At 40.2% G+C, this 14889-nt stretch overlaps 1 protein-coding gene across 1 annotated transcript in view; it reads right to left on the reverse strand.

Moving 5' to 3' along the window:
• Positions 1 to 3507: 3507 nt before the first annotated feature.
• The window catches only part of slc35f1 (solute carrier family 35 member F1), a 15152-nt gene continuing 3770 nt past the window's right edge, over positions 3508 to 14889 (reverse strand). Inside the window, exons 2-8 of the mRNA XM_030047317.1 lie at positions 11445 to 11620; positions 10100 to 10227; positions 8681 to 8840; positions 7962 to 8118; positions 5827 to 5879; positions 5583 to 5737; positions 3508 to 4499 (exon numbers count right to left, since the gene is read on the reverse strand). Of these exons, the coding sequence (XP_029903177.1) occupies positions 4272 to 4499; positions 5583 to 5737; positions 5827 to 5879; positions 7962 to 8118; positions 8681 to 8840; positions 10100 to 10227; positions 11445 to 11620 (1057 nt within the window). The 3' untranslated portion in view covers positions 3508 to 4271. The remainder of the gene's footprint in view (positions 4500 to 5582; positions 5738 to 5826; positions 5880 to 7961; positions 8119 to 8680; positions 8841 to 10099; positions 10228 to 11444; positions 11621 to 14889) is intronic.

Below are 14889 nucleotides of genomic sequence, written 5' to 3' on the forward strand. Positions count from 1 at the left end.
TGTTTTTAGTTGTGTGACTTATATGCCTATATATGCAAAAAAAAAGATCACATCATCAAACATCTAATATCAGCATCTATCCATGGTGCAGAAATTGATTCTGGGCTATATAAATAAATAAATTATCCCTTAAACTTTGTAGACTCACTGGACCAACATAAATCAGCCAATTAAGGAGCCAGTTACTGTGGCATGGGAGTTGCATGTTGTAATCTGCAGGGTCAGATGAACAAATGGTTTTCACTGAACTGAGAGTAAAATATGGCCAGTTTTTCACAGGGAGGTCTGAAGTCCTGTCCAATTAGTGGCTTCTGTCCCCTCTCATCCTGGCACTCTTTCAGACTTGACGTAATGATGTAAAGCATTGTAGTGAGAGTCTCAGTGCATAAGACCGATGTCCGCAAGGACTGAGTGTGCCAGCCCCGAGTGCTATCATTTGGATCCAGCCAAAGTATTTAAAATCATACAGCTGCTTCTGTGTGTCTGCATTTGGGTCCAATTTACTCTACCCTTCACAAGTGGTGCATCCTGCTGCCACTTATAGTGTGTATGAAGGGCAGAAGTGAAATAATGAAGCCAGAGTACTTCAGATGCATTAATTTACTGTAGGTAACATTATTGACAACATAAGGTCCAATAAATTAAATCAAACGGAATACCAGAAGCCAGTGAGAAGATGCAAAAATACAATGAAAAAAGAAAATCAATTACAAATAATGTCTTTATTTTATGAGCTTTGGATAAAACCCTGTAACATTCCAAATGATGGTTAATGAATGGCAAATAATACCACCAATCCTGGTATTGGTATTCAGCAACTGCATCATAATATAACATCATGAATTTTACAATCAGATTCCTCTTGTACTGAGTGCTGTCCAGTGAGACAACAGTGAGCCCAAACCAAATATACAACTGGAGCCTATTTTCAGTCCCTTTAATGTCCTTGTGGTCTTTGCCCTGTAAATCCGAGCACAACAGGAAATGATTTCACTTCCAACACAATACCTTGACAGCAATGGGGCTAGAAAATGTATGAATGGATATGTAGTGCTCTGTCCAATGTTATTCTTCACAGGAAGGTAAAGTGACAATATCCAAACACCAGGAATGAATGAATACAGTGAAATTCTCTTTGGAAATGTGGGGGGATTATATTACCTTAATTACACTTCTAAGTAAGGCAGTGACTCTTGAGTCTGTGTTGTGTGTTGTTTACAGGTATAATTTCCAGCAAACATACAGGCAGTATGTTATTAGAATCTGATGAATATCTTTAATAAGTTAATTACCCTCTAACTGCCCAGCCACACTGCAGTCGCCAAGTGTCAGCATCATGTTCGCAAGATGGCTCAAGTGCCACACATCACTGTAACTGAAATGTGGCGTGCGTGCAGTGGCCAAATCCATTATTCCTCTGTTGGTTACCTTTTCTGTAGCCATCATGCATATTGATATTGATATTGTGTATATTATTGAGCAGCCAGTTTGGATTGAACAGTTTTGTTTGATTAAATATGCCATATTTCTTCAAAAAATAGACTTTCTGATAGAGCTGGGCGATACGGACAAAACCAAATATCACAATTTGTTCAACCTAATACCTTGATATTGATATTGTAATGGTATTGTAGGGATGTAAGATTTTTAAAAACAAGACATTTTTGATAAACAAGCCTTAATAATGTGGATATGATGACCAAGCAGGTAGAGTCAAATAACAGAACAGCTATTAACAGTCTAATAAGCTCTGAAAATGTAATTTCTTTACTCTAAAACCAGGACCAGACAAGACTTATGTAAGATCACGATATTACGTTATCCAAAATCCTAGATAATATCTAGCCTTGTATCACAATATCAATATAATATTGATTTATCGCCCAGCCATACTCACTGAGGTAGTTATCTGGAGAAGCTCACAAACATCTCTAAAGTGTAACACAATGCCAAATTTCGATTTGTTGTTAACTATGGATACTGAAGACAAACCACAGAGTTATGTGGCCATAAAAGTACAATATTTACATTTTTTTCTATTTGAGTGCCATGAATATTATCAGACTTTAGCCTGTGGTAACATAACTGACCAGGCTGTGGCAATAATTAAACAATGTGTAGTGTTTGCCATTGTTTTTTTGTTTTTTTTTTTTACAGGAAATACAGCCTACTAAAGGTGCTGTCCAAGTCTGAGACTGTGGCCTTGACTCAAAGAATAGAAAAAGGTGCCACCCCTTATCTTAACTCAGTTCCTGGGCGTCTGTGGTATCAGGTAGCAGCCGTTTGACCCCAGAGACATTCAGCAATTGAGCTATTATAGCCTAACATTGCTGTTCAACTTCAAACTGCACTCAGACTGTTAAAAAGGGCAAAGGCAAGTTCATCTGATGGGTAGGAAAAATAACTCAGCTCCAGACCTGTCCCTGAACTACCTCTTTCACCTGAACGACAGATACTGGATATTTTACAGCACAGTCTCCTCTAGATAACCCACAAAACAAAAAAACAAACAAAAAAAAGTTTCTCAGAAATCCTAGTCACAATTTTAGATAGTCCCCTATTGATATTCAGCAAAATGCCAATTGATAGAGAAGTTAAATATTAACAAGACTCCAGTGGAATATCGATAAGCTATAAAATACATTTCACCTACATAATGGCATATCGATTATTATGTATTTGTTGAATTTTAACAAACATTTAGGCATCGTTGGCATTATTTATGCTCCCCCACTCTGTTATTAGTTCTGGGCAAGATACACCTACACGGTTAAGGTTAGGGTTCTGGTTGGGTGAAGGTTTATGGGTGAGTATTGAGGAAAGGATCCTTAAAAATGCTTTACAGACTTACTGATTTTCTACTTAAGTCCGATTTAACTTGTAAATCAGTTAATATTCTTTTTAATATCTTTAGTATAGGGGACTATCCAATGAAAGTGTTATTGAAATGCCTCATGAACATCTTTTTCATCCTGGCTACAGGGTTGGTTCATTTGATTGATTAAACATCCAAACCTGTCTGATTTCAGCTATTATTTCGCCATTTGCTTTATAGTATGAATGAACCATTAGTGACTGGATCTAGGTGCTACCCTAGGCAGCCAGGGTAGCAGGGTCAGCTGACTTTGAAGGGAGTGTTCACTCAGTGGCCTGAAGGGTGCAGTGGAGCTGGGCAGTAAGACATCTGTAAAAAGTCTTAATATTTTTTTATGTTTAGAAGGCTGCGGTGTTTATATTTGGCTTTCACTGCCGTGGCTTAATTGGCAAAGGACGCTCCCGAATCTTCATCTGACTGATGGCCCAAGTTTCAGGCATTTCAGGTAAACACATGAGCTACCCACCCATCCATCTGCACATCAAAACTAGTCCTAGGTGAACTTAAAGGAACAACCCACCCTAAAGAAGACTGACATCTCCAAAACATCTCCAATATTAAAATGGTGCCCCTTATATATGATTTTCTCATACTCAAGTTTAGGTGTCTTTCTTCTACAGTGGTGGCTGACTGAGCCAAGAGGGAAAAACACCATGTGGACTATCTGGGATGCTGGCAGTCCCTAAGCACTCCCTCTCCATACTATACTGTGGACCATCTCCATGCATGACACACTCATACACACTTGTGTGCATGCATGAAAACCACATGGTACCACTAGTTTACTAGCACTGAGATTTTAAACTCATCTTTAACCAAACTACCAAATTTGTCTTTAAACTCAATCAGGTAGATTTACAGAGAAATAAGAAATAAACAAACTTCAGTGCCGTCAAACCTTTGCTAAGTTTTGAGTAGGGTAATGAAAGTCACAATTTTAGCATGTACACAAGTATTACCCACAAAAATCCTTGAGACATGTTAAAAAAAAGACAACAGGAAATGACACAAATGTATAATATCCTTTACATGAAATGGTTTTTCAGAACCGTAATTTACAAAAGCACTGCTATCTTTTCAGTCTTTAATCACAGTGTACATTTCCACTTGGTTTGCTATGTGTTTTGTTGCTCGTTTAGCATTTACAGTATATGAGTGCTTTCAATTTGTCTTATCCCAGTCAGCGAGTGGGGAGTCCCTCCCTATGAGATCAAAATTGGGCATTAAAATTAAAAACATGGACCCAGGTGGGTAGTCAACCAAACTGCTCTGGGCAGAAAACTGGCTGCATCCAACACTTATTCTCTGTACACAGCTGTGGGCAGGACTAAGGGATGGCAGCTGATTGATTGATCGATCCCTCAGACTGACCGAAGGGGGTCTCTCCCACATATTTTCACACTACTCGCACAGGAGGCTCCTCAACCAGCTCCTGGTCCAGACTTGTGTAGGTGACGGAGGGCTCCAGGGGGCCGAGGTGGGGCAGGGCGGTGGCCGGCTGTGCGCCTGTGTTCCTGAACTGCTTGTAGACCCGCGGGTCCTGGGCCATGTAGGTGGAGGAAGAGGAGTAGAGGATCAGGCCCAGGACAATGATGAAGAATGACAACAGATAGAGGACCGAGAACTGCAACAGAGGAAAAGGAGACATAGTTCAAGAGCCACAATTAAGTCTTTTTTTTTTTTTTTTTAAGTCTCTGCCATGTTGGCAAATATACATTCTTCTCCTTACATTAAAGGATAATTCCAGCATTTTTTCCCCACCTTTTGGGATCCAAATGACTGATAGGGATGACATTTTTGGAATTGGTCCAATAGTGAGCAAAAACATTTCAGCCAGCAGCCACAGAAATGTAATCCAACAGGGTCACAGTCCACTAAAAGTGCTTGTTTTTGTCACTGACAGGTTCACATTGTTATTATAAGTGTCTGACAATATTATGGAAAGACAATTTAATCCTTTAAGATAAACGGGCAGCTGGTCAGTTTTTCTAATCAGCATTCTATGACGTACAAAAGCCTCTAAAACTAATACAGCATTTTAAAGCATGCATATATATATATAGATATATATATCTATATATATAGATATATATAGATATATATATAGATAGATAGATAGATATACACATGTGTGTTTTAGTTGCAATGAATCATTGATAAGTGATACTGGACCAGATTGTAGATCATTAAATTTTTTCGTATCAGTGAGTTTGTGCGTTGTGAAAGAATTCTCGCAAGTTCTTGTCCAGCAGGAGGTGGATGGATGTGCGATGCTCCACAGCACATGGCTGCTTTGGTATCAAAAGCTACTGTGAAGATTTCCACTAAATAACAGTGTAAATATAGCTCTTTTCCATTCAGCATGCAATCATTTGGCTTTGGAAGACTCGGATCATGCTGAAGAGCTTTTTTGTGTCTTAAAATTGATACCTATTGAATTCAGTTTTTCTCCCTATTTATTGTATTTGCATGTATTAGTATTCACATGCATTTTTCCTTATCCAGATACAGATTACACTGTAATACCAGGGCCTTTCTCACAAAGCAAGATTACTGAGTTAGCTGGATGGTGTTCCAGGTTTTACTTTGTGCCGTTATCCAGCTAACTCAGTGATCCTGCTTTGTGAGAAAGGCCCTGGGTATAAATAGGATCAGATATGTGAAGTGACAGACAGAGCGGAGGTGTCACAGGTAAGCGTGATGTTACCTTGTAGTGAAAGAGGAAGAGGCCACAGAAGAGGCTGTACAGGTCAGCAGTCAGCAGAGACAGATTGACCGACGTGGCACTTGTCCTCTTCATCACCACCGGCATGAAGCTGTACAAGCCAAACATACAGGCACTGAAACCGATGTAGAGAAGACCTGTGAACACAAAGAGGTGGTGACATTAGTGTGTGTGTGTGTGTGTGTGTGAGTGTGTGAGAGAGAGAGAGAGAAAGAGAGCATCTCACCTATCTGCCAATCCCAGGCAAGCCTCAGCAACTCCTTGTGCTCCATGATGGCCCTATAACAGAATACACACACACACACACATATGCACATTTACATATTGTAAATCAGACAGGAATTAAAGTAGTGTGATTTCCTTGCACATTCAACTGCTTTGTGGGACTTATGGGGAGAGCTACAGTATACAGGAAAACTGCAGTGACTGATTCAGTCCATTCTCACTGTTTTATCAGAGCAGAATTCAGTTTTATGGGCGGGACTCCTTTTGTAAAATCCAGCACAAAACAGCCTATTACAGAACTGAGCAAATCATTAATTACTGGGATTACTGTAAGCAATTCTACTAATGACTCTAATTCCACACTCATGTGCTCTGGCATACTTATTATTGGGGCTCCCAGCACCAATGGTGCTGGCCCTATTGTTTTAATACATTGTATGAGTAACTTTTTTTTTTTTTTAATTGTATTGTATTGGATGATACAGACCTTTTCCAAGCACACACACACACACACACACACACAGGTAACTGCACAATCATCTGGTCAAAGTTTATATTTTCTCATGCTTAACTCAATGCTATAACTTTGCTCCTGATTTACCTAGAGACTCGGAGATATCGCCATATGATGCAGACGCCCATATTCTGTACTTATACTCAAAATTGTACTCCCTGATATAATGTTTTCATGTCAGCTATCTTGGTTTTTAGCCATTTCGAAATTTCGAAAGTCCTACTTTTACAAATTCATCCTCACCGTATGCCTGACTTCAAAAACGCTCAACATATAGCATCTATTGACTTTAAAAATGAATAATTTTGAAAAATTTGGTTTACTGATTTCCCAAAATTTGGTAACTATAAGCAAAAATTCCTAAATAAATGAAATATTCCTAAACAGAATTCATCTGGCTCCATTTCACAAAGGCTACGCGACCAGAACATGCTTTAGTCCTGTCATGGGCCCGACTCGTGAGTTTTCCAATAGAAAAAATATCCTGTCTGATTCTGCCGAGTGCAGCTGAACTGTCAGCTGATGGACAAAATGCAAGCTGACATGCAGGTGGGCTTCAAAGCAGCTGCTAGTGAATAAAAACAGGTTGTCAACCTGGTGCTTTTTCACCACCTCCTCCTTTTGTTTACTTTGTAATTTCTGACACACATCAGATCCACAGCTGTGGGAGAGCACCTGCCTGCTTTCACATTCAAGTTCAGCAGGTTCAAGTTCATCTATTCACCGCAGGGCAGAGCCTGACCCTCTCAAACCCGATGGAATAGGCTGGTAAAATAATTGACATGAACAAACGTGATCGGGTCAAGTCTGACGAGCTTTGGGTTGAGAATTACTAACTCTAGTGTGGAACTATTCACATTAGACATAACAGACTATTTCTTAAAAGCAATATATCAGTAGAGGGGTCTGAGGGCTTTCAGACAGATCTACATCATCATCATACCAAAAATATTTATTTACAAAGCAATTTTTAAAACCCTGCTAGGCTTCACAGCAAATGGAATGGAAATAAAAGAGCAGAAGTGCAGTTGGAATATGGATGATTTATTACATTTCTTTAAAAGCTCTTCAAATTTTGTATGACAACATAATTTGGTAGAAGAAATGACAGTAATAACTTAGGCCTACAGACGTGAAATAGGCTTATGTCATAAGTAATTGATGGTGCATTCAAATGAGGCTCCAGTGAGCAGGGATGTCTCATTTTGCTAAATGCCTGTTGCCGCGACTCCTCTCTCCTCGAGTTGCTTCCTCGCCTCCTCAGCTCGCATGTCCCGTAGGCAGGAATAAGGAGCAAGGAGAGGAGGCAAGGAAAGGAATTGAGGATGTACAAACTAAGAAATGACAAAAGGGGCCTGTGTCAGCTCTGCCTAGTCATTGTCTTAGTCAGATCCTACTGTTTGTCAGCCAAGCCCGTTCCCTAGGATAGTTATTTTATTTTATTTATCCTTTATTTAGCCAGGAAGGTCCCACTGAGATACAAGATCTCATCTTCCAGGGAGTCCTGGTCAAGACGGCTGTATATTTAACAGTCCCTGCTCACTTCCCGGACTGATATCATTCTGAGAACACGCCAGTCTGCCTGTCCCCGAGTGAGACTCTAGCCCGCCTCACAAACTCACAGCTGGATGCCACTGAAGAAGGATCCAAAGAGGCCCATCATGCCCAGAAACTCCACCCGGCTCCAGTTCTTCACAATGAACTCCTCACAGACATTCGAGATCCCATACAGCGTCGCTCCTGCCAGAACCAGCAGATCGCCCAGCAGCTTTTGCTCCCCTGAATGGATGAGTTATTGGAGCAGAAAGAGGGAGACAGATAAACTTAGCTGGAAAGACAGAGAGACCAAGAGAGATTAGTGGTGCGTTGCATATATGTTGTCAACTTGGGAATTCCCATTTCCTACCCGAAGAAAATGACCTGCCATGTCAGAATTCAAAGTAGGAAACACCAGAGAGGCAACAGTGATGCTATATTTCCGTGGTGTGCTGCACACACCATAGAAATATAGTTGAAAAATTAACATTAGGAATTAATATTAGGAGGGACTTGAAAAGACAAGAATTTAGACTGATTTGTATTGTCCATCAGCCACGACAAAAACAGCCACCACATACAGTTACATGCATACATAATGAACAAGACTAATTAACAATAAATGCATAAAAATAAAGGTGAGCAGCAGTCTTAAAGCAACTGAATGTAGGCGTATGTGTGTGTCTGTGAGTGGATGTGTGGTGACAGTTGGAGGGGGCCCATATGTGTTTGCGTGCATGTGTGTGAACGGACTTGTGTTTGTTTGCTGCATGTGTGTAAGCAGTGTGTGTGTGCGTAAACTCACCAGAGCCCTGTTGCTGGCCAACTAGCACATCAGCCCCCACCATGCAGCCGGTGCCCAGCAGACACACCCCCACTCCGATGAAGTGAGCAGCTTTGTATCTCACCAACAGAAAGAACCAGGACAGCAGCAAGACTACCGGGATGACAAAACAGTCTAATAGCTGACAGCAACAGAGAGAAACACGGAGAGAGACAGAGATACAGCATTTATTTCGTTTCGTTTTCACACTTCATTCATTTAAAGTTCAGTTTCCAACCCTGGAGAGCCCCCCTCCCCTTTAGTTTAGAGCTCATTTTTCCACATGAATACACTAATCCCACCAGTGAAGACACTGATGAGAGAAAGATTTTCTTTCACACTTCCAAACTACCCAGAGCATTCTTTGGAGTGAAAAAAAAAAAAAAAACATACACTCAATGGCCACTTTATTAGGTCCACCTGTACAATCTAATACAATCCAATATGATGCCTGTAATGCTCAGGTTTTCTTTTTGTCACAGTAATAGAGGTGTTCATTCAATTCTATGTTTGGCATTGAGCTCATAGTTAGTGTTGCTGTTGTACTGGGTTGCATTTTATTGAGAGGTGTTTCTAATATTCTGTCTATAAATAGGGAGGACAAAAAATTAGAAACACCTATCGCTATAATGTAGTCCAGTACAAGACCTCTGCAAACTACAACCTCAATAATAAACATAGAATTAAACTTTCACATTCTCTACAATGTCAACAAAAACTGAACATTATAAACTTTGTTAAAAGGTAGAATTAATGGCAGAGCTGTTGCATTGAACTGCATTAGATTGTACAGGTGGACCTGAGAAAGTGTCCACTGACTGTATATGAGAACATATAAAATGTTCCTGGCTTTATTCGCTACTTATCAGAGGATTCCCCAGCATCTACAAAGCCACTAAATTAAAGCCACTTTGGCTGAACACTTTCTAGAAGACACACACAGCTGTAAGAACGTGGCTTTTGGGCCACTGACTTGGTTGGCCAACATCCCAACCCAGCCGAAAGAATACATTTGTTTTCATTTTACATTTTCTGCAAAACAACAAATACACTGAAATGTCAACGCATGTGAACCAAAAATATGTTGCATATCAACATTAAAAATTACAGTCAAACTGGTGGAGCCTACATGAACGTCACGTTACTGCATGACAATAGTGAATGCTAGATTTTCATTAAGTGTGTACACATTAATATTGCATTGTTACAATACTTTCCCATAGGTTAATACACTGGAATAAGGACACTGTTAAGTGTTAGCACAATATGTTTACACATATTCACTGTGTAACTATTGAGTCATTGGCATGGCTGCAATGTCACAAAAATAAATCTCTAGATACAAATTATATCAGAGCAGACATACAAGATTTCGTCACTCACACACACACACACACTAACCTGCACACTGGTAAGTGTAGTGTACTGGTAAGCTTTGATGACCAGATAGTTGGCCTCAATGTCTATCAAACCCAGAATCATGTACTTCCACCACTGTCGTTTCAGAATGGCCAGCAAATTTTCCTCACCTGACAGAGAAAAACAAAGAGAGACATTGTGTGTGTATGTGTGTGTGTGTGTGTGTGTGTGTGTGAGTGTGTATATGTGTGTATGTGTGTGTGCACGTGAGTGTGTGTGCGTACGAGAGAGAAACAGACAGAGAGAGAAAGAGAGAGAGATTGAGGGCGTCAATGCTGAAGCATCAGTCTGCTTAATGTAGATCACAATGTGCCAAGCAGGACAGGGTACACACACACACACACACACATCTTTTCTAGGTCTATGCTCTGCATCTGTCAAGATGAAAAGGAATCGAGAACACTGTTGTATAGAAGACGCCATAAAAATGATAAATCCACTTGATTTTCTGTGCTTTGCATCTGTCAACATTAAATGGAATTTGTTGTACTGTGATGTCACAGTAGACACATTAAAAAAAATAAACTCACTTTATCTTCCACAGCTCTTTGTTCTACATCGGCCAAGATGAAAAAGAATGGCGGATACAATAAATCGATGAACCCACTCATTTCCTCTATTTCTGTGCTCTGCATTTGCCAAAATGAAATGTTATTTGGAAACCCGTTGTACTGTGATGTCCCAGTGGATGCAATAAATCAATGAACACTCTATCTTTTCTACTTCTACGCTATGAATTTGCTGACATGAAATGCAATTTGGAACACTTGTGATGTACCAGCAGACACAATAAATGAATGAGCACTCTATTTTTTCTATTTCTATGCTCTGCGCAGACCTAATGTTCTCCATCTGCCAAGGTGAAATGGAACTTTGGGACACTTGTATTGTGATATCATAATGGTCACAATAACATGATTAACACACTCTGTCTTTTATAGATCTATGCTCTGCACCAGCCAAGATGGAAGGGCATTTGGAGCACTGTTGTACTGTGATGTCATACTAGACACAATAAAATAATTACCCACTCTGTCTTTTCTAAGCTTATGTTCTGCATCAGCCAAGATGAAATGGAATGGAAGAGCATCAGTTTATGCTCTGATGGTTTAATACTGAAAAGTGTCAGCAATTTGGGCCCAAAAATAAATCAGTGCAACAGACGTGAAGTCTCTTTTTCTTACTTCTGATGTGCTGCTTTTTCCTGTCTTTGGAGCAGGAACGTTGAAAGTTCAGCACTCGGCTATATTGTGGCACTTGATGAAGAAGAGCACCTGTATCTACTCCACACATACACACTTGTCTTTCTTTCTGTCTCGTTCCATACCTTGCCTCACAGCGAGTGTGGTTGTATACACCAGAAACAGCAAGATGTAGTTGAGAAAGCCTTGGAACACCGGAGTGTTGGCATGGAAGTCATCAGCCAGGTATTTGCTGGTCAGACCAATACCACAGATCAGCAACGACAAGACCTGACCCAGTGCTAAGGTCACCAACAGGTCCCTAGTGAGGATAAGAAGGAGAAAACAAAGTACAAGTTCACTTGTATGTAATTACAAATGGAAAAAAGTACAATAATACATATATTCTGCAACAAAACTATGACTGACGATTCAACACAGAAAAAGGAAGAACAAGAAAAAGAGGAAAGAGCAGCAAGCAAGAGACAGATCCAGGCAGATCTACAGTGGATTTGGTTTGTAATGAGGTAATTTTTGACCTAGGCCCTGACATCCTCATTTTTGCCATCATCACAACTGATAGTTAATTAAAATGCAATCACTTACTTCACTGTAGAGCTTTTATATAATACTTGGTCAAAAAATATCTTATGTAACTCTGTAAATCCACCGCTGTTTTGGTTAATAGTATCTTGCTTGTCAGCCAAAAGTGTAATGTGGTTGGACATGTTTTGAAAAGCCAACAGCAAACAGGGTCAGAGTTCAATTAGTTTTAACTTTGTGCATTGCCGGAAAGTGGAAAATCTGAGAGACTCCCAACATCCAATCTAGCAGCCACTCTCTCCATGGGAGTATTTTTTCTGCTCATCATGTGCAGGTACCTGACGTGGAAAAACAGGATTTTGTGGTTCCATTTGAAAACATGGAACAGGATTCATCAAAAGGCCTTATTTTCCCTTAAAGTGGACAGTTCTTTCAGATTCTTTCAGTCATGAACTGCTGTTGGATCCAACGATGGCCCTCTCGGTTGAAAGTCTGCTAACCTGGAATAACTGCAGTGACAAGCATGCACTCCAAACTGTCCTAAACACACTGAGCTGAAACAAACTGACTAATAAAAAAACTCAAAAGAAATTAAAACACTGAACTACTGGTCCTTTTTTAGCTTGTTGATTTAGTTTTATTACATGTTCAAATGCCAGCTAAGTTTATGTTTGAATGGCACTACTGTCCAGTGAAAACGATGCATCTCCAGAATGTCATTTTTCAGAAAAATACTAATTTTTAACTTAACAACTGTACATTCTTCAGTTTATTTAATTCGTTTTAATATGTTCATAACTTTCTTTATGAACTTTATAAAACCACAGAGGAACAGGTAAACTGGACAGCAACCATATGTAAACTGTAAGATTTTGATTTATAATGTATTTCTAGTATCTGTATCTATTTATGTAACACAATCTTCCAGTAGCTGCATATGAACCTAGAACAGTAGTGTATTTCACAGGCGTGGTTTCAGGTAATAAACAATCAGAGACTTGGGGCCCTATCTTGCGCCAGACTCCCTAAACCCGCTATTTGCGGATTTAGGATTTGGGAAGAGGCGTTTCCCCGTAAAAGTTGCTATCTTGTGCACCTCCCGCTATCCGCAAAACACCTCCGCTACCCGCTATATTATGCATAGGCATGTTTTGGGCGTTACGCCAGTTAAACCAATCAGTGTGCCAGGTGCCACTGCCTTTAAGGGCAGGATGCGCTATCCTAAATCCTAAATCCTAAACCCGCGATGGAGAGAGGGACGTAGATTTTCTCAGGGCTTCTACTGAGGCTAAAGCAAGTTGGCTTTATATACATATTATATATTATATTATAGGCGAGTTAATTCGGGAGGTGGAGCCACATGTGTCCAAGTGGACGTGTCACAAGGTTGTACTGATTGAGTAAAATCCCCCGATCACACAACACACACACAAGAGGCAGAGGTGGAACTATGTGTAAACTAATTTATTGACAAGGTAGATTGGGCAAATAAAATATTAAAAATAAAAATATAGCACAGCTGCTGGCTTATGATAAAACAACAAAACGTGCTGGGGTAAGTGTCCAATTAAAACAGTCTTTCCTCTAAACAGTCTATATGAGTAATATACTCAGTCCATTCCGGCGGCGTCCTGGTATCAGTCCGACCGTGTGCGTGGTGAGGCTCCGTCGGGGCGCGCATTGAAGCCGCCTGGGCGCGCTCTCCTAACAGCCCAAACTTTAGGGATAGCGGATAGCGGGTGGTCAGGACCACCCGCTATCCGCTATCCCTAAAGTGTGTGCGCAAGATAGCAACTTTAGGGATAGCGCATAAAACACGCCCACGGACACACCTCCAGGTGCAAATGATGCAGTCGGCATAACGGATAGCGGGTAGCGGGTGGCACAAGATACTGTTTAGGGATAGCGGAAGTTCCTAAATCCGCAATTTGCGGGTAGCGGGTAGTGGCAGCGGATAGCGGGTGGCACAAGATAGGGCCCTTGATGTGCAAAGGTCCTATTGCAGTGTGTGAACTCTTTTACTTACTTTTTGGTTTCAGCCGCAATACGGGCAGCAAAATCACTGGAGCTGAGCAGGGCAGTCTGGCTTTTTTCTACAGCAAGCAGGTTAGGAAGAAGGTCAGCTCTGTTGATGCTGACCATCCCCTTCAAGCAGAATTCGAAATATTACCCTCTGGCGTATAGTACAAACTTGTAAAAACCAAAAGATATACCCTCTCATTTGTACCTGCTGCAATAACTTTGTTGCACCCCAAAGGCTATAGACGTTAAGGTGCAGGTCTGGTGCTCAATGCTTTTGATTGTTTTTAAAATCTTATTTTTGTGGTTCAGCTGGAGGATCGTGTACCATTTGTTAAGGCCAAGTCCTTACCACAGTGACAGTGGGTTTGAAAGTTGAAGCTGATTAACTACTGTGTGTATCGGACAGCAAGTCCTTGGAACTTGTGGTGATAAAAAAAAAAAAGAAACCAGCTGCTTTTTGGCCATAAAAGAAAAAAAAAAAACGAGACTTATTTTGAAAATAAATGCCCAAATTTAGCCTGAGTTTTGCCACCGTTTGCACATCATGTGGCTTAAGGGAAAGCGATTCATCAATTAAAATTCCAAGGTATTTGTACATAGCATACTGTCTTATTTCACTTAAATGTGATGATAGATGGAAGGTTTTCTTAGCATTAATGACTAGCATGGATTTAGCTTCATCAGTATGCAGCACGAGTCTCAGCTCATAAGTCTGCATATCAACAATATAAAAAAACAAGCTAGATGTGGCTAGATTTTGATTGGGAGTGGTAATGTAAAGAACAGTATCATCTGCATAAAATGACAGTTCGCATTTGGTACAATAACACCAAGACTGATATATACAGTAAAGATGAGTCGTCCTAAAACCAAACTTTGGGGTACACCCTTGGTCGCATTCAAAGACTGAAATGTGAAAGTTTCAACCTGCACACTTTGCATTTTGTTTAATAAGCAGCTCTCAAACTAGGGGACACAAGCAGAAGATAAACCTGTTATAGGAAAAAAAAAACAAAAAAAAAACAA

The sequence above is a fragment of the Myripristis murdjan genome, chromosome 24, assembly GCF_902150065.1.
Source record: "Myripristis murdjan chromosome 24, fMyrMur1.1, whole genome shotgun sequence".
Taxonomy (NCBI): domain Eukaryota; kingdom Metazoa; phylum Chordata; class Actinopteri; order Holocentriformes; family Holocentridae; genus Myripristis; species Myripristis murdjan.